The sequence below is a fragment of the Hylobates moloch genome, unplaced genomic scaffold, assembly GCF_009828535.3.
Source record: "Hylobates moloch isolate HMO894 unplaced genomic scaffold, HMol_V3 SCAFFOLD_7, whole genome shotgun sequence".
NCBI classification, from domain to species: domain Eukaryota; kingdom Metazoa; phylum Chordata; class Mammalia; order Primates; family Hylobatidae; genus Hylobates; species Hylobates moloch.
The window spans coordinates 11,715,630-11,735,896 of NW_026652282.1; the positions used below are offsets into that span (position 1 = coordinate 11,715,630).

General features: G+C 36.6%; 2 protein-coding genes across 4 annotated transcripts in view; one reads left to right on the plus strand and one right to left on the minus strand.

Annotated features, from left to right (window-relative positions):
* Positions 1 to 14,633, minus strand: part of LOC116812267 (Fanconi anemia group B protein-like) — a 44,915-nt gene extending 30,282 nt beyond the window's left edge. Inside the window, exons 1-3 of the mRNA XM_058441830.1 lie at positions 14,550 to 14,633; positions 6,138 to 7,158; positions 795 to 947 (exon numbers count right to left, since the gene is read on the minus strand). Of these exons, the coding sequence (XP_058297813.1) occupies positions 795 to 947; positions 6,138 to 7,088 (1,104 nt within the window). The 5' untranslated portion in view covers positions 7,089 to 7,158; positions 14,550 to 14,633. The remainder of the gene's footprint in view (positions 1 to 794; positions 948 to 6,137; positions 7,159 to 14,549) is intronic.
* Positions 14,634 to 14,984: 351 nt separating this feature from the next.
* MOSPD2 (motile sperm domain containing 2) overlaps positions 14,985 to 20,267 on the plus strand; it is a 48,995-nt gene continuing 43,712 nt past the window's right edge. For 2 of the 3 annotated variants that reach the window (XM_058441774.1, XM_032756608.2), the window contains exons 1-2: positions 14,985 to 15,100; positions 15,252 to 15,321. In XM_058441774.1, coding sequence (XP_058297757.1) covers positions 15,023 to 15,100; positions 15,252 to 15,321 — 148 coding nt within the window. In that variant the 5' untranslated portion in view covers positions 14,985 to 15,022. The remainder of the gene's footprint in view (positions 15,101 to 15,251; positions 15,322 to 20,267) is intronic. The other variant, XM_058441775.1, reaches the window with a different exon arrangement.

Consider the following 20,267-nt stretch of genomic DNA (forward strand, 5'->3'; position numbering starts at 1 on the left):
AAAAAAAAAAAAAAAAAAAAAAAAAGGCAAAGGCAAACTATATATTTTCCCCATCATCTTCTTGTAACTAGAAAAAAATTATTATGATTCCTACTACTACCACCTAACATTTATATACTGCTTTACAAAGTATCAGCTGGTTAGCTTTCTTTTTAAAGAGTAAACGTTTTTCCATTTATTTATTTAAGAGACAGTGTCTTGCTCCGACACCCAGGTTGAAGTGTAACATAATAATCATAGCTTACTGCAGACTTGAATTCCTGGGCTCTCATTAGCTTTTTAAAAAATCCTAAAATCCCATAACTGGAGAAAATTAAAATTATGCTATTTTTACAAATGAAAAAACTGAGGCTTAGAGAGATTTTGTATTGATCTGAAACTTCAGGGGCGTAATTTCCCTTATGTCCAATATCTCAAGATATTGTGAGCTGTTACTTCCTTTATTAAAGCAGTTTTGCTTCATTTTATTCCTTATTTAATCCAATATTATATTTATTTGTATAAAATATGATTTTCAGAAGCAAGAATAAAGTTAATTTATAGTACTGCCATCACTTAAGTGTTCACCAAATGTACTATAATTCAAATTTATATCAAAAGCATGGTCAATCTGTACAACATTTGTTGAAAGGAGATTCAATGTATATATTTAAAAGATTCAATCTATATATTTTTAAAGTTCAAAATTTTAAATATAAAACCACCAATATTTAAATGATAGGTCAAAGCTTTTGAGCACTTAAATTTTCTAAAATGGTTCTTAAAATACCATATAATAAGTAAATAGAACTTACTGAATAGTTTATTTTTCCAAGATCCGTTATTTTAAATGAAGTCAGGCAATCTGAGTTCAAGGAGTCCTTAAAAAGTAGGAGTACTTGTTCAGTTCCACTTCCAATAAAGTCATCTATCAGTACTAAGCTAAGTTTTTCCCATTTAGCAGCAACCTAAAAGAAAGGGAGCATTATAGGAGGAATAGACAAGAAAAAATCAAATGTGAAATAAATAAATTAAGTCCTTTTGTTTCATGTAGTTGTAATTTGTAAAACTCAATCTTATAAATGAGTAATGAAAACAGTAAAAACTAAAATAAAATAAAGATATTAGGGGATGAGGAAATATAAGAGTTATAACAACTTTATAAATAGCAAGGTACTTAGATTTAATATTTTATTCAGGTTTGTCCAGGGACTGTCACGTTCTTGATTTCTATATCAAAATTTTATTGTAATCTATTTATAAGTTCTAACACTTTTCATGACTAACCTTTGGAAATTCTAACATTTATCATGAGTCAAACTCTAGTGAAGATTCTTTCTCTCGCACAGCTAATTTAAGGATGACCCTCATTCCCATAAGTCTTAGTGGATATGTATTTATGATCAAACAAATTACCCAAGGAATTCAGTTGCATTAGGTAACCAGACAGTACTAGTAGACACCTTAAGAGCTCTTAATGGAAAATAACCTATAATAGAGTCAAGATGAGCTTAAAACCTTAAACCCTGATGTGGGTGTGGAGGGGAATACAGCTAGTATCAGGTACACAGGTGACGGGTCCTAAAAGTGGGACAGCCAGAACCATCCTAGCCTCATGGAATTATTTGGTCAGTTTATATCAGAACCTGAGACCTCAAGTTTAAAATAGAGGACAACTTCTTAAAGGTACATATAGCTGAAAGCCTCAAGATTGGTCCCAGGGTAAACTAACACCATGAGGATCAAATCCCCCTTCTCCCTGAGACAAAAAATCTAAAACCCCTTCTCAGAATTCCAGGAGCACAGATACATCATCTAGATGATACAGGAAGGTAGCTCACATTAGAGCAAGAATGAAAGTAAGGCTCTTCAACCCACATACCCAAATATGAATCTTCCCCTATAAGGCTAATTTCCAAAGTTGATTCTTCACTTGTGCAGAGAGACAGCTTATCTGTAAACCCATATTCTCCCTTTCTCCCACCAGTATCATGGAGTATAATGGACTATGGGAAGAGACATTAGTAATAAGAATGTGTTTGGCAGGCAAACAGCACAGAACTATGTATGCATGCATGTGTGCACACATATTTGCCATCTATAGCTCTAGAATAGTGCCATCCAATAGAAAGGTGAGCCCCAAATATAAGGCATATAATTTTAAATTTTCTGGTAGCAGTAAAAAGATGAAATTTTAATATATCTAACACAATGTATCTAAAATATTGTCATTTCAATTCAATGTAATCATTAAAAAATTGAGAGATGTTGCCATTTCTATTCATCTTTGAAATTTGATGGGTGACATTTATAACATGTTTTAATTCAGACTAGCCACATTTCAAAAGTTGAATAACTACATCTGGATAGTGGCTACCATATTAGACAGCACAGCACCAGAACACATTAACCTCTGTTGACAACACACCAATAGCTATGCTTCAGGTATACTTGACAATGACCTCAATTTTATTGACAGATGGATTTTTTTTTTTTGAGACAGAGTCCCATTCTGTTGCCCTGGCTGGAGTGCAGTGGCGCAATTACAGCTCACTACAGCCTTGAACTCCTGAGCTCTAACAATCTTCCCACCTCGGCCTCCCAAGTAGCTGGGACTACAGGCATATGCCACCACACCCAGCTAATTTTTTAATTTTTTGTACAGATGGGGGTCTCACTATGTTGCCCAGGCCGGTCTCAAACTCCAGGCCTCAAGCAATTCTCCTACCTTGGCCTCCCAAAGCACTGGGATTACAAACGTGGGCCACTACACCAGACCAATGACCTCAATTTTGAAATGCCTGCCACATAGATTGTCAAAACTCGCAGAGACAATTTCTACTCAAGAGAGAAAGCCTAAGAAGAAAAAGCTAATCATATATTCCTTGAGATTCAGCTCTGTTTCAAGTCCTATTACCACATTAAACATCATACCTCGGGCTCTTATGAAGTGCTGATCTGGGAAAACACTAACCTTGATTTTCATTTATTTACTCTAATTTATGCTTGTTTGTATTTTACCTATCTTTGTAAGCTGGCTTAATTCCTTCTTGGAATGAGGTAATAAAAGGATAGATGGATGGATGGACCGATAGCCAACCCAAAGGAAAACTGCTTCTATTGCTTTCTATTTTGGGGGGAAAACTGCTATCAAAGACCCACCTTATTATTTAATAAGGTATTCATCTTATTACTCAAAACCTTTTATAAAATACCACAAACAGTAAATTCTTCTCAGAACTTAATGTTAGAAAAAAATCTTTTCCCTTGTAGTATGTTCCCTTCAGTTGTAAAACCCACCATATTTACTTTTTTGCCTTAACTGTTAAAACTAAAGGTAATTGTTCAAGTGTAATTACTTCTCTTAACCTGGGTTTTGGCATAATTATTTCTATTCCCACTTTATTTCTAGATTCTTAGCTCTTATTTCTGTTTTTTTTTAATTAATTTTTTTTTTTTTTTTGCAGACAGATCTTGCTCTGTCAACCAGGCTGGAGTGCAGCGGGGCAATCTCAGCTCACTGCAACCTCCACCTCCCAGGTTCAAGCCATTCTCATGCCTCAGCCTCCTGAGTAGCTGGGACTACAGGCATGCACCATGTTGGCCAAGCTGCTCTTGAACTCCTGGCTTCAAGTGATCTGCCTGCCTCGGCAGCCTGAAATGCTGGGATTACAGGCGTGAGCCATCGTGCCCAGCCTTATTTCTGTTTTTAAAGTAACTGAATATTTTACCCTAAACTAATATTTCCCTTTTTTTTTTTAAGAAGTTGAGTATAAATGTAACACCAAGATAGAAGCAGGACCTGAATATGCCCGAAGTGGCAGAGTTAGAGGCAACTTTGAAGCACTTACTTGTAGATATCAGGGTGAATTCCAGAGCTTTTAAAACAGGGCATTTGAGAGCAGGTTAGAAGTACAGAATTCCTGAAGAAGCAACTTAGGGGGTAAGTCAGTAGGGACTTAGGTAAGTAACATGTAGAAAAGATAGTGGTCCATTGTAGAGAGAGTGCACTAGAATACAACTTCGGGTCAGGGAAACAGCAATTATAGGTCCACCTACAGGGAATGATGCAGTCTCCTGCCTTGGGTAACATGTTAGCGGCAAAGCTTTACAGGGTCCAAGCAGGGGACCCACTTCAAGAGAGTGAGGATTGCAATTAATGACATATAGAGGAATTGTTTTTTCCTTATCTAGGTGAATAGGGGATCTTGAGTAGGTGCAAGTAACTGATGACAGCCCTGACTTTTGTCTAACAGTAATATAACAGAGTAATAGCTACTACTTACTGAGTTCCTCCTGTGTGTCAAGCTCTGTGCAAGACACTTTACAATGTCATTTGACTTAATTCTCCCCTCTCAGAGTCAGGATGATCCCAAATTTCATAAAGGAGGAAAATGAGTTCACAAGAATTACATTCCTTAAGGTAACACTGGTAAGTGGCTCAGCTGGGATTCAAACCCAGGTAAGTGTGTTCTTTCTATTATATTACCTTGACTACAGTAAAAGACTATAGGGTATACCAGATGTTCTTCCCCTACCATTTCTTTAAAGAAAAAGAGAATAGAAAAAGACAATTCCAAATAACTTTCAAATAAATGTATAATGTGCTTTTAAAAGATTGCTTTCAAAATAAAATAGGATAGCTTTCAAATTATTTTCCTTTTGCATTCTCTATGTATTATAGAGGACACATATGTATTACAGAAATTCAAAATAATCCCTATTAATATAAAAGTACTTGGTAAGGCAAAGCCTGATTCACAATTCCAACTTGACATTCCTCCTCCCACACAAACAATAATGATTCACATTTAAAAATGAATTTCAAACTTTCTAAAACGTTTAACAATATTTCATATAGAGGTGATAATATAATGATATAAATTTTCATTGAGCTTCTAATTAAATGGACAGGGCACACAAAATAAAGCAATATCTGCTTTTTTCTCCTAAGTAGCACAAAAACTAAAAGTTGTATAGTGTACTACTTTTGAAAGAGACATTTCTAACTAGTAATGATGATTTGTCTTAATTCATAAACACTTCAAATCACATAACTGAATACATTTTAAACCAGGAGGATGCAACATTACCCAGAAATACAGAGTCAGAGAAATATTATTGGTGGAGACACCCAGTTACAAAACTCTAATTTCCTATTGGCTTTCTGTGCCTTTTTACCTGTTACTTAACACTCAATACCAGTGAATATTTTAGAGCAATTTCCAAACTTAAAAAAGTGAATACTTGCTCAAAGGTCAGTTCTGCATTTCAAAATATAACATAATAAAAATCTCTGAGTAAGTTTTTAGAAAAAGTAATGCTTATCACTTGTTTATGGAGAACAATTATTTGTCTCTCCAGATTTCAAGGAATTTCTCTATATTTCACTTTCAGAAATGAATCAGAGACAACAAGTAAATTTAAATAGATAATTATAAATGTTTAAAAAGGTGGCCAGACATGGTGACTCACACCTGTAATCTCAGCACTTTGGGAGGCCGAGGCAGGCGGACCACTTGAAGCCAGGAGTTTGAAACCAGCCTGGCCAACATGGTGAAACCCCACCTCTACTAAAAACATAAAAATTAGCCAGGTGTGGTAGCACATGCCTGTAATCCCAGCTACTCGGGAGGCTGAGGCAGGAGAACTGCTTGAACCTGGGAGGCGGAGGCTGCAGTGAGCCGAGATCACGCCACTGCACTCCAACCTGGGTGACAAAGCGAGACCCTGTCTCAAAAAATACATAAAAAAATAAAAATAAAAAGATGAAAAACTGATTTGAATTTTCCAGGAAGGCTTATCTATCTAGTCAAATCACTAATAATCTTATTTTAAGTGAAAATGCACATCTACTATCATATTAATAAAAATTAGAAAGTTATAATAGAAAAATACATAATTATAGTTACATATGTATTTACACATTTCCAAACAACTCGAAGGCTTTATGACTCAAAATGGCAAGACAAAAAAAACACCATCAGGTTGTACTCAGATAACCTTAAGAAAAAAGAACAATGTAATATGTATCATTTCAAGTACAGAACTGAAAACTGACTTAGACAATAAGACTCCAGAATGAACTCCATGAAGTATACAAATGTTTAAAAGGTCTGAGACCACCAACTGAATTATTATCACAATAAGTGTTGTACCTGAAAGCTCTCTTTCCATACAGCACAAGCATTATTGGATATAAAGGATACAACGAAAAAGAGGTTTCCTCCACCTGAATCCATAAGTTGAACTGCACAAGGATCTCCAAATGGAAGCTGGCACACACTTTTAGGAGTTCCATTCTGAAATGAAATCAGCTGATTCTTTCGAGTAAGGGCAATGAGAGATATTCTTAACTGGTTGTTGATGATCTCAGTTGCACAAATATGTACACAAGTCACCACACTGCTGTAAGCAGGAGGAATAATGTATGTGTCACTTAATACTTCTTGACTTTCAAGAGAATATACACAAAATTTGGTATTCCAAATTGCATAATCTGATTTTGAAGGCTCTTGAGTACATTCTTCTTCAGATAAACAACATTCCTTTAGTCCCAATAAAACCATACCTAAATTTTCAATCTCCCCTGCCCAGTGAATAGAGGAAAAGTTACCTGACAAACTAACAACTTTGCCAGTTTCAGAAGAGATAAAGAAGAATGCTTTGACATGCCTCCATAAAATTAAAGGGCCATTAAGGACCCTTAGGCCATCCTTCATCTCATAGCCTAGTTTAAAACTCAAACGCATTTCAAATTTATTGGTACTGTGAAGGATTAGTAAAAAATATTCAAAAACATTATTCTTTTTATTGTTTTCTATCACAATATAAGGGAGGTTAATTCCAGTTCTGAAATCTGACACACAGTTGCAACACATGATTTTTAAGTGAGAGTTTTCTTCCTTTATGGTAAAAAATCCAGTGGACTTCTGAACAAATACTTTTGTTCCTCTGTCAAATACCATTCTTCTGACATGTAATATGGGTGTTTTTGTAGGCTCTTTATCTGCAAAATTTCTTTTAGACAACTGGAAAACAAGGACTTCCCCATTATAACACAAGAGCCTTTCTTGTTCGTTAGATGACATTGCTTGTTTGCTAGTCATTCCACAATATCAAGTCTTTGTGCTGATCTAATTTTCAAATGCAAATTGATTCCAGTTGATGTTTCTAAACCTAAAAAAGAAATGAGGAAAAACTGCCATGAAGTAGGAAGCGTTGAAAAGAAAACACGTTTCTGTTAGAGAACTACAACATAGGTAACTACAATTTTATTAAGTAAACATTTTAAGCTTTTTATGCTATTTTGACAATATCATACTTATAAAAAAATCCTAAATATTATTTCTGTAGACGCTTTAAAAAAGTTTGCTAAGAATACAAATAACCATATCAAAAAAGATAACTGAATGTGTTAACGGCATATATGTAAAGCTTTAGATGCTCTATTAAAAGTGACTTCAGATATTTGTTCTGGCTCAGAAAATTGCTTAAGGGCTATACTTCTCTGTTTCAAACCTAACAACTCTAATGTGGTTTCCCACGCTCTGCCTTAGCCCCTTTAGAATGACAATTCAATTAGTGGTTTACTTGTCTTGCAACTCACTCTCCCCAAATACGTTGATTTTCAGTTATACTTCTCCCACAGCCCAGGCAATTGGGCTTCTGCTTTCTAGAGACAGGAGCCTATATAGGCTCTAAGACAAAAAAGAAACCCCAGGAATAAAAATAGGAGATGCTGTAACAAGGCTTTAAAAAATCTCCATAGGATTAATAAAAATAAATCTTAGTTTACAAAGGCAATGCATTTGTATGCATTTGTATGACCCAACAAAGTCACTATTCTTATTCAAATTAGAAAAAAATAGAGGATTAACATAATTTATTATGAACACAAGAATTAAATAATATCAATCATTCAAGCTTATTATATGGCAGGTACAATACATGCATTATTTAATTCTAATAACTATTGTCTTAAAATAAGTACCTTTATTATTCTACCTTTTAAGCAAGAAAGCCTTATTTTACAGAAGATAAGAAAATTTTCCAAGGTTACAACACTAATCCACAGTTAACAAAAATCAGCAATGGTGCTAGTTTGGAAAAGGGGCCTTCTGACTCCAGAGTCTACACTTTTAACTACCACTCTGCCCTGGCATGCATTCCCTTATTCTGAACAAACTCATTGTAAGAAAGGCAACTTGAGAGAATTAGTAAAATAAAGGACAAAAGAATATCCTCAATATTGAACACATGTATAAAAAAAGTTGTTGATATCTCATTATTCAGTCTTCTATATACTGCATACAAGAAATCCTGGCCAAAGCAATTAGGCAAGAGAAAGAAAGAAAAGACATCCAAATTGGAAAGGAGAATGTAAAACTGTCCTTGTTTGCAGATGCCATAATCTTATACAGAGAAAACCCTAAAGACTCCACCAAAAAACTGTTAGAACTAATAAATTCAGTAAAGTCATAGGATACAAAATCAACATACAAAAATCAGCAGCATTTCTATTTGCTAAAAAGCGAACTATCTGAAAAAGAAATCAAGAAAACAATTCAATTTACAAAAGCTACAAAAAAAAATAGATAACTAGAAATAAAGTTAACCAAAAAGGTCAACGATCTCTACAATGAAAACTATAATATACTGATGAAAAAAATTAAGATGACACAAACTAATGGAAAGATCCCATGCTCATGGATTGGTAGAATTAATACTGTTAAAATGGCCATACTACCCAAAGCAATCTATAGACTTAGTGCAATGTCTAGCAAAATATCAATGACATTCTTCACAGAAATAGAAAAAACAATCCTGAAATTCATATGGGACCACAAAAGACCCCTAATAGCCAAAGCAATACTGAGCAAAAAGAACGAACCTAAAAGCATCATACTATCTGACTTCAAAATATACTACAAAGCTACAGTAACTGAAACAGCACGGTACTGACATAAAAACAGACACATGGACAAATGGAACACAATGGAGAGGCATAAATAAATTCATGCACCAACAACCAACTAATTTTTGAAAAAGGTGCCAAGAACCACACATTGGGGAAAGGACAGTCTGTTCAATAAATGGTGGTGCTGGGAAACTGGATATCCACATGCGAGACCAGACTCCTACCTCTCACCATATAAAAAATCAACTCAAAATGGATTAAAGGCTTAAATGTAAACCTGAAATTATTACACTACCAGAACAAAACATAGGGGAAACATTTTATGACACTGGGCTGGGCAAGGATTTTTTAAATAAGATCTCAAAAGCACAGTCAACAAAAGCAAAAAGAGACAAATGAGATTACATCAAATTGAAAAGCTTTTGCACAGCCAAAAAAAAAAGTAAAGAGACGACCTACAAAATGTAAGAAAACATTTGCAAACTATACATCTGACAGGGGATTAATATCAGAATATATAAAGAACAGCAATATCCCAATTTTTTAAATGGACAAAATAACTTAATAGACATATCTCGAAAGAAGACACACAAATGGTCAAAAGGTATACAAAAAAAAATGCTCAATATCACTAATCATCAGGGAGACACAAATCAAAACCACAATGAGATACCACCTAATTCCAGTTTGAATGGCTATTATTAAAAAGACAAAGGATAACAAAGGTTGGCAAGCACATGGAGAAAAAGGAACACTTACACACTGCTGGTAGGAGTGTAAATTAGTATAGCCACTATGGAAAACAGTATGGAAGTTCCTCAAAAAAGTAAAAATAGTACTACTATATGATCCAGAATTCCACTACTGGGTCTATATCCAAAGGAATGAAATCAATGTCAAAGAGATGTCTGCACCCCCATGTTTATTCAGCACTATTTACAATAGCCAAAATATGGAATCAACCCAAGCCAACAATGAATCAATGGATTAAAAAATTTGGTGTATACACCAATTTTTGGTGCATAGCGTGGAATACTATTAATACAGCCACAAAATTAAATGAAATCCTGTCATTTGTAACAACATGGATGGACTTGGAAGACATCATGTTAAGTGAAATAAGCCAATCACAAAAAGACAAATACCGCATGATCTCACTAATATCTGGAATCTAAAATTTCTTTTAAAAGAGTTGCTATCATAGAAGCAGCAAGTAGAATACTGGTTATCAGAGACTGGGGAAAGGAGAGAGGATGGGAGGATGGGGAGGGGTTGCTCAAAGGGTACAAAGCTACAATTAGATAGGAGGAATATGTTCTAGTGTCCTATTGCACAATAGGGTAAAGATAGTTAACACTAAGGTGTAATTTATTACTTATTACAAAATAACTAGATGTTTTTGAATGTTCTTAACAGGAAGAAAGGATACATTCATGAGGGAAGGATACACTAAATACCCTGACTTGACCATTATACGATATATATATATATGTATCAAAACATCAAATTGTACTCTCTAGATACATACAATTACAATGTGTCAATAAAAACAGGTAAATAAGAAAAAAGGAAGTCATTGGCTTACTGGTTTGTTGTTAGGCAATTAACAGAAAGATCTGGGACAACAGGCATCACAGAGTAGTTTCAGCTTCATCAGCAAAGAAGATAGGGTAGGTAAATCAAAGGTGTGGCTTTTACTTATGAAACTATGGTTTAGAGAAAATAAACACATTAGTTATATTCCATCAAAATGTATGAATAATAATGTATTTACCAAAGGTCCCATGTCAGGTTTCCTATATTTCTAGAAAGGAAAAGCATGAAAATTACACATTCTGAGGTAAAGCTCTAAGAATTCATCATCTTTTACTACCTATCCAAAGTTTTTCAGATTTCTTAATATCAAAAACAAAAAACACCTCTGTACGAATTTTATTATTTTAATGTTAAATATCACAACTAATGTTTAATCAGTACAATGCTCTGGTTCACTTACCAATAACTTAAGTGTGATAGGAGTAAGGAAAATCTGATTATAAAATGGTCAGAATTTATGAAAGTTAGGCTCCTTACATTTTGTTCTTTAAATGGCATCAAGTTCTCTAAGTTAAAAACATCTATCTTCCAACTCTGTTTCAGTTGCCACTACTATAGTTCAGGCTGTGATCTCTCAGGCTTGAGGTAAAAGCTTCTTAGTTAGTCTTCCTTAATCTAATCTCTCTTCCCTCCAATATATCAACTCATTTATGCTATTTAATACATCAGTTAATTGTTCTAAAACACACACTTGATCCTGTCACTGTCCCCCCCCTAATCCAAAAGCTTACATGCTCCTTGCCTTTCTCAATAGACCTGTGATTCTTGAATTACTACCTGGAAAAATAGATGCTAAACACTGTGTATTGAACATATGAATGGTGTAGAGAAAAAAAGCTTGCAAATCATTGCTATGAAGCTTAGCATGGCATTCAAAACTCTGTTGTATAATCCTAATTCAACCTGCTTTCAATACAATCTCCAGGCAAAAAGCAAACTTATTTTCATGAACTTAAACTGATCTAAAAACATAAATGACTATTTACAACTACTGAGTGAAAAGTTTTTGCAAGACTTATTGAATTTACATATATGTGCATATCCACTGTATTTTATACTGATGCAACATGTTTTCAATCTCGTTTGTTTTTAATGTTTGCTATTTATTATATCTAAGTAATACTTAATCATTAAAATTTAATTCATTGCTAAAATGAATTTTAACTTTTTTCCCAGCTTTATTGGGGTGTAACTGCTAAGACAGTAGATATTAAGTATTGCTGCTGCAACATCTATTTTTAAAGTTCTTGGCATATGTTCATAAAACCTGCAGGCCATGAAATAACTGGCATTTTTTTAAAAAATAGAAACATATCTGGAAACAAATCAAACTAAGGTTCAATTTAGAGGTTCTTAGTCCAATTATAAGCAAACCCTCGCTATTTCAAACCCTGCTTATCAGGGCCCCAGGTTTACTATTCTAGCCTATGGGCTATTTGACTTTTTACTTATTAACATTATAACAGTGGCTCCAGAAGATACAGAAGAAGTAACTAGGAGTGGCGGTGCGGGGCAGGGTGGCGGGGCGGGGTGTGGAAACCAGAAAGTAGATTATTTATAAAATACTACATAATTAATTTGAGCTTTTCCTGTTCTATATTACCATACATCAAAGTTGACTGTATCTATTTTATATATAAAATTAAAACAGATGTGTATATACTAGAAAAATGATAATATATACAAGCATATGCTAACATAAAAATAGTAGGCTGGCAATAAAATTATCATCCTCATCTACTCTTTACTGCCCGCCTCTTAATAAACATGTTGTTCATTCTCTTTAAATGCTCATAAATCATTTTGGCCCTATAAATGTGACAATTCTTTAAATAAACTATCAGTGTGGTTCCAGATTATCCTAGAAGAGCAGATGACGTCCAAAAAGTCTAAGAAACCATACTAACTGTGACCAAGAGAAAGTATCCTTGGGAAAAAAGTAGAATTAAGACACCCAACTAAAATGGCACCTAATAATACTGAACATAATTTTATGAAGATAATAATGATAGATGTTGTTTTTCCAAGACATATGACATTGTTAACCAAAGTAAATTAACTTTCCTACAAAATAGGGCCACTGTTAAAAGTTTTTTTCTCCCTACAAAAGTTATTTATTGGGGCTTATACAGAATTGATCTCACCTTTTTCAACATTATCTAATATACCTGAAATGTGAGTAAATGTGAGAGAATCGTGATCAACTAAATTAGAGAATTTGTGAAGATTACATTAAAGAAGATTTTTATGTCATATTAAGGACTTCTAAATTTCTCATATAAGTAATGATAACCCACTGAAAGACTTCAAAAACAGAAATCACAGGACTGTACTCTTGAGTTATAAAGATCGTGGTGACAGTGTTAAAGATGTGAGTGAGATCAGACTGGAAAAAGAGCTAACAATTAGAAGAAAATTATGAGTACTTAAATAAAAGGGAGGGATGACGCTGAAGGAAACTTGGCAGTCAACTGAAATGCATATACCCAGTAGTTTCATTTGTAGATATAAACCCAGAGACATAATCCCACATATGAATGAATACATTGCTCTAGAATGCTCACTGTGCTGATATTTGCAATATAAAAAAGTAAAAACCTCAATGAACACCAATAGGGGAATGAGTATAGATGGACTATCAAACAAGAGTTAAAAGGAATGAATTAGAGCTATCTATCTATATATGTGTGTGTGTGTATATATATATATATATAAAATCATAGTTAAATTTCAAAAATAAAATGAATTAAAAATTAAGTTGCAGACAAATGTACACTGCAGTATATTATTTATGTAAATTAAAACAAAACAGCATTATATATGTTCTATTTACCTACAATGGCTACCTACATTCCCTGAGTGCTTTCTCAAGAAATAGTGCCATGTACTATTTTTTTTTTTCCTGAAGAAACAGTGCCAGGTACTGCTCTAAGCACTTTGGATTAACTCGTTTCTTCCTCACAACATCCTTATGACATCGGCACTGTTACTATCCCATTTTATAGATGGAGAAACTGAGGCATGGAGTTTCAGGATCTTCTCAAAGGCTTCCAGATAAGAAGTGACAGAGCCAGGATTCAAACCCAGGCAGTATGATCCAAAATAAAAAATGTAAAACTGTAAACATTTCATGCCAAATTCTGAATGACTGTTGATTCTGGACAAGGAAGTGTCCAGGATAGGTGAGTAGAGGTAGGAGACTTTAGTTATATCTGAAATATCTTTTAAGGATGTAGTCAAACAACGTTTAAACAATATGTTCATTTTTTCCCATAAAAAATGTAAATATATTTAAAAGTCTAGGACAAAAGATGCTAACATGCCATTCTGTCATGGATGGCTACGGTTGATGGAAATATGGGGGACTATTCTTTCAACTTGTTTGTAGTTTTCAGTATCTTTCAACTTTAAAAAAGGCAATATTGTATGCGCAACTATTTTCTTTCCATTGTTTTTAACTGACGAACAAAATTTGTTCCAGTCCCTTTAAATCTAAATCTTTCTCAACCTTGACACTATTGACATTTTGCGCTGGATAACTGTTGTGAATTTTCATGTACACTGGAGGATGTTTGGCAGCGTCCCTGGTCTCTATCCACTAGTAGCAAGTAAGCATCTCTTTTGCCCCCGGCCCCCAGCAGTGGCGACTAAAAATGTCTCCAGAGGTTGCCAAAGGTCCCCTGGGTGGTAAAACCGCCCCCCCCCCACACACACCCCCACCCCCCGGCTCAACACAACTACCTTAATTAATAAGCCGAAACACGCTTTTATCATTTAACTTAATATAATTATTTGAGATTAAAGATTTCAGAGATATTTTGCTCATTAAGCATCTCACACTCCAAGTTGGAAGCATACTGAAGGGATGAAAAAAAGCTTCAAGCGAATGTAGCAGTTAAAATCCAATTATCATTCAAAGGAATGACAGACCCAGGTCTCGGGATGCCCGCTTCCTTCCCTCTTTCCCGCAATGCGGGGACAAGGGGAGGAAATCCAGCCCCATCGCCCCCTCTGCGAAGTCCCGGGAAGGGAAGACTCGCCGGCCCCATCCTACCTCAACGCAGCGGCAACATACCGGAGGCCCCACGCGGATACAGTAGCCATCCGCTCCAAACCTCCCGCCAGCGCGCTGCATCCTGGGAGGCCGGGCGGAGGCTGCGTTGAACTCAGAGGAGGCGGAGCCTAGAAGCCAGCCAGGAGACGGTTGCCAAGGGAGGCTGAGGAGGCGGGGCCCTGGGGAGTGTTGTGAAAGCAGAGAGCCGGCGAGCTCTCCAGGGCGGAGCTCCGCGGGGGAAGCGCCGGCGATCTCGCGGCTGGCGGGGGCGGGACCGCAGTGCGGGGGATGTCGCGGGGCGAGGCCCGACGAGAATCGAATGGGACCTAGGCTGAGGGCCTGGTCCCGCCTCCAGACCCAGGCGTCCGCATTGGATTGGGCGGTGCGGCGGCGCTTCTGTCTGCCTTCCGTGTCACGCGACCGCTTCCCCCTCCCACCCTTCTCTGTCTACCTCTGGGCGGGACTGCCGGGTGATGAGATACTGGTCGGCGACGGTAGAACGGGCGACGGCGACAACCGCAATCACATCCACGACCGTGATCATGGCCGAGGTGAGGAGCCTATTGCACCGCCGCTGGGCCCCCGGACCCGGAAGCCGCCTCTGAGGCCCGGGGACCGAGCGCCCGTGTGCAGGTGGGCTGGGTTGAGGGTAAGCGGGTTGATGCAAGTAGTATCTAAGGTCCCGTCGTGTCTCCCATCCAGAATCACGCCCAGAATAAAGCCAAGCTCATCTCTGAGACCCGGCGGAGGTTCGAAGCTGAGTATGTGACAGGTGGGTACTCTGTTCCGGGTGTTAAGGAAGGTGTGCAGTGAGCATCCCCAACTTTGCTGGAGTGTTTGTGAGTGTATTTGTGGGAGGTGTTAGGGACCCTTTCGACCCTCACAGGAATGATGCTGGGCACGTCTCAAAGGTTTTCCTCTCCATGACAAGCCGTGTGCACTGCTTCAAATGGTCAAGTGGTGTGTCCCATGCTCCCTTTAAAGGGTTAATGTAAGTTGGAAATCGGTTAAGTTTTTAGCATGCCCTCGTGTTTATGGAACTTGCAGGATACTTGTTAGGCCCACAACACGAGTGACATTGTCCAGTCCACGGTTCCACTGCTGGCCTTTCACCAGCAACACTAGAGAAAATGTACCTGGAAACTGCCATAATACTATTGATGTGTACTTAATTGGGTATACAAATTCCTTGGATATTTTGTTTGATTTGGCTTTCATACAACCCGCATGCTACCCACAGAATAGGCCCTCCAATGCTGGAACAAGTTCTTATCCCAAACTGTATCTTGCAAAGTACCTATGAGTCCAGAATTGATTTATAGGTTGAACATTCTGTGTCCAGATGTCACAGATACTTGAGTTGTCAGGTACTTAGCTGAATATTTAATACTTGTACAGTAATTTTGTAAAACATACAGAATAACTTATTGTAAATGTGGAATTAAATAAGGATTTATATGTTGCCTACCTTAAGATTGATTATAATCCTGACCCTGCCACTAAATAGCTTACTTGTCTATTCTGAGCCCGTTTTCATATCTGTGAAGTGCAAATAATAAAATTAGTAGGATTAATTTTTAAAAAAAAAAACATATATCAAACCATCTAGCATGTCTTAACATATAGTAGACTCTCAGTGAATATTTTGCCTCAGTTGTCATTTTGGTTACTGTGAAAGGAGTTAAGCTTCTACATCTTGACTAGTACTCAGCAGAGGTTCCCTGCAACTTTAAACCATCCTAGATTATACATTAGTTGATGACATAGAACAAATATGGAAATCGGTTTCAAATACTTGTCAGCAAATCTTTTCATACCTCCTTGCCAATTTTCTTCACACCCCAAACTTTGTTCCAGAGAATTGCAAAAGCACTTGATTCACTTTTCACCCAGAGTTCCCATTTCTAATAATATAGCTGGTTCCAATAAAGAGATCCTTCTTCAATTGCTTTCTACAGAAATGTCACTATTATAGATGTTAATACATGGTTTATAATATTTTAAGAAGTAACTCAGAATTCGACCTAATGAGCTAGTAACACCCCAATAGTCATTTATTTATGCCCAAGGGAGGAAGCAGAATACAGGCAGAAATTAGGCAATAAACAAGATCTTAAAGGTCATCTTGGGGTAACCTCCTCATTTTTAAAATGAAGAAAGTGAGGTCTAGAGAGATTAAGAGATTTGCTCAAAATCTCTGATGTTATTGGCTAGGCCAGGACTAGTGCTCATGTCTTCTGATTTTCACTACAGTAATCTTTTGGCAATACCATGATGTCAAGTTAGATCATGTCACTCTCCAGCTTGAAACCCTTCAGTGCCTTTCCAACTGCGTTTAGAATAAAATCCCAATTCTTTTATGGTGGCCTATAATTCAAGGCCATGTGTGATCTGGCTCTTGCCAGCCCCCCACCCCCCATCCTCATCTGTTACTACTCTGCTTGCTTAGTGCAGATTTGACCACCATTCAAAGTAAGATACGTGTTATATGTTGCAACCCAGGACAAACATGTGCACACTCACATAACTGAAGCAAAATTTCGTTAAAGAATACTTCTGAAAACATGTGACTCTCGATGTATTTTTTCTATTTGACTTCCTTTTAAAAAATGCAATTACCCACAAACTTAACATCACAATTTAAAATGTGACCCCCAGTTTGAAAAACCATGACTAGCCACACTGTCTTGTGTTCCTCAAACAGAATGAGGCTGTTTCCGTTTCGGACTTTTCCACTTCTCTTTGCCTGGGAAGATTTTACCCAGGTATTGCGCATGGCTTGGTCCTTTTTTCTCTTCAGTGTTTAAGTGTATCCGAGAGGCCTTCACTGATTATTAAATGTCTCCGTCTTGTTTATTTTCTCTGCTTTACAGCCCTTATCGTAATCTGTAATTATCTTGTTCATTGGTTTGTGTGTTTTTCATTTCCTCCAGTAGAATATACATGGGTTCTGTAGCAGCCTGTAGACATTGAGAGCAGAGGCCTTGTGTGTCTTACTCACCTCTGTTTGCCCAGCACAGTTATCAATATATACTTACTGAATGAATATAGCAATACTTAAATATATACGTAAGAAGATTGGTCCAATTGTAAAGATTTGCATGGAAAAAGAAAATAGAAGCCTTTGAAGACCTTCTTACCTTAAGGTTTCAGTCGTTTCCTGGAATATGACAACAGATAAAGGGAGAATTGGAAAGTGATAATAAAAGGGGTGTTTTTTTTGTTTTTTTTTTAATTTGCCTGTGTTTTCCCCTTAGAATTTGCTTTTAGAAATTAACTCAGGTGTTTAGAACATCCACTTTCCTTCTTTTTCTTTCACCCTTTCTATTGTCATTAACAATATTGTTTCAGAAGAGGCTTAAGGCAGACTTAAGCAAAGTTGATGTTTTTCCTAAAGGAAAATATTTATTTTCTGCAAGTGTGTCACTTCAAGCACAAACTGTATTCCAGAAATGCTTTTGGAGGTAGGTTCTTAGGAATCCCAAGCACATTTTTGTGTCCATAGAAACTAAGTTACCATTATGTATAGATTTTTAGCTGGCAAAAAGAATGAAATATTACCCCCTAATTATGGTACTTTTTTCCTTATTGTTTCTGAGAAATTCCATGCTGAGTCTCAAATGAGAAACGTTTCCCATTCTTTCTTCCTCTTTCTCATGCCCAAGGAATGAGACTAATCTCTTGTGACAATAATTTATTAAGTTCCTTAAGTACTCATTATATGCCTAATTCTGGGAAGCAGTGTATCTATTAGAGAAAGAGCAGAGGAAGGGTAGAGCCCCTTCTCAAACTACTACAACCTAGTAGAGGCATTAAAACAGAGATAGTTATTAAAATTAAGGCAAATTGTATTAAGAGTAATGGTGCTGAAATATTTTCTGTAAAAGTCAAAGAGAGAAATAACATCTGGCTGGGGTGACTAGTTTAGCACAGAGTTAGAAAAAAATTCATTAAAAAGGTGGTATTTCTCATGAACTTTGGAAGATGGTAGAACTCAGCCAGGTAGAGAAGGTGATCCAGGCAGGTTGAATAGTTTGAACTGAGGCATTGAGGTCAAAAGGCATGGGGCATGTTCGGAAGCAATAGGAAGTCTACTTTGATAACCTTAAGCAGGGTAAGCACACATGGCTAAATACAGTGGGAATACAGTGTAGAGAGCCTTGGGCACCAAAGTGATGTGTTTGTACTTTAGTTAATATGGAGAGCCATTGAGAGGTTTGTGTGTTTTGTAATTAGGTTTGTTGTCTGGCTTTACAAGTATATGAATTCATTTAAATTAATTTGGGTCATACCAAAAATATCTGAAGAAAACTCCATAAACTCACCATTCAGAGATAGGTGTCGTAACAGTGGATACATTGTTTACAGTCTTTTTTTTTTTTTTTTTTTTTTTGAGACGGAGTTTCGCTCTTGTTGCCCAGGCTGGAGTGCAATGGCATGATCTTGGCTCACGCAACCTCTGCCTCCTGGGTTCAAGTGATTGTCCTACCTCAGCCCCCTGAGTAGCTAGGATTACAGGCATGTGCCACCATGCCCAGCTAATTTTGTATTTTTAGTACAGATGGGGTTTCTCCATGTTGGTCAGGCTAGTCTCAAACTCCTGACCTCAGGTGATCGCCTGCCTCAGCCTCCCAAAGTGCTGGGATTACAGGCGTGAGCCACCATGCCCGGCCTACAGTCTTTTTTCTATACACTTAAGAAAACAAAGTTAGAAGACTATTCTGGCCTAGGCGTGGTGGCTCATGCCTGTAATCCCAGCACTTTGGGAGGCCGAGGCGGGTGAATTATGAGGTCAGGAGATAGAGACCATCTTGGTGAACACGGTGAAACCCCATCTCTACTAAAAATACAAAAAAAAAAAAAAATTAGCCGGCTGTGGTGGCGGGCGCCTGTAGTCCCAGCTACTCGGGAGGCTGAGGCAGGAGAATGGCGTGAACCCAGGAGGTGGAGCTTGCAGTGAGCGGAGATCGCACCTGCACTCCAGCCTGGGCGACAGAGTGAGACTCCATCTCAAAAAATATATATATATATTCTGTATATAATTTTCTGTGTTATACATTTTTATTGACATGATATTCTCTGTATTTATGAAGTAAGCAACATTGTATATTGCCATTTAATATTTGGTTCTATAAATAAAAGATAGTTTTCTTATCTTTTGTCTTAGAGAGTCCCTTTATGGACATTTAGATTCTTTCCAGTTTCATTTAATACAGTTTTTTGTGCAGTAGTTCAGATTATTTCCTTAAGATTCATGTTCAGAAATTGAATTATTGGTTTTAAGAGTGTTTATCTTTTTCAGGCCTTTGCTCATACGTGCTAAACTTCCTCCATGGAAGTTGCACCAACATTCATTCCTGCCGGCTTGTAGGAGAGTGTTAGTCTTACCACACCCTTACTCATATTTAGTGTTGTTATTTCTTAACTGATGGTTGTTTTAGTTTGCTTTTGATTGCTAATAAGGGTAAATTATTTTCATGCATTTACATCCATTTGTAGTTTAAACATTTTTTTATTAGTATGACTTTTAATATTGTTCTGGGCTTTTCTTGTTTATGTCACTTTTACTTTTTTTCAGTTTTTGAATATATTCGAAATTACCCATTCCTTTGTGGTTTCTTCTATGGCTAGTAAGTTAATAGGTTGGTGCGAAAGTAATTGCGGTTTTTGCCATTAAAAGTGACTTTCTAGTCTTTTAATTTTTGTTTTGTTTTGGTT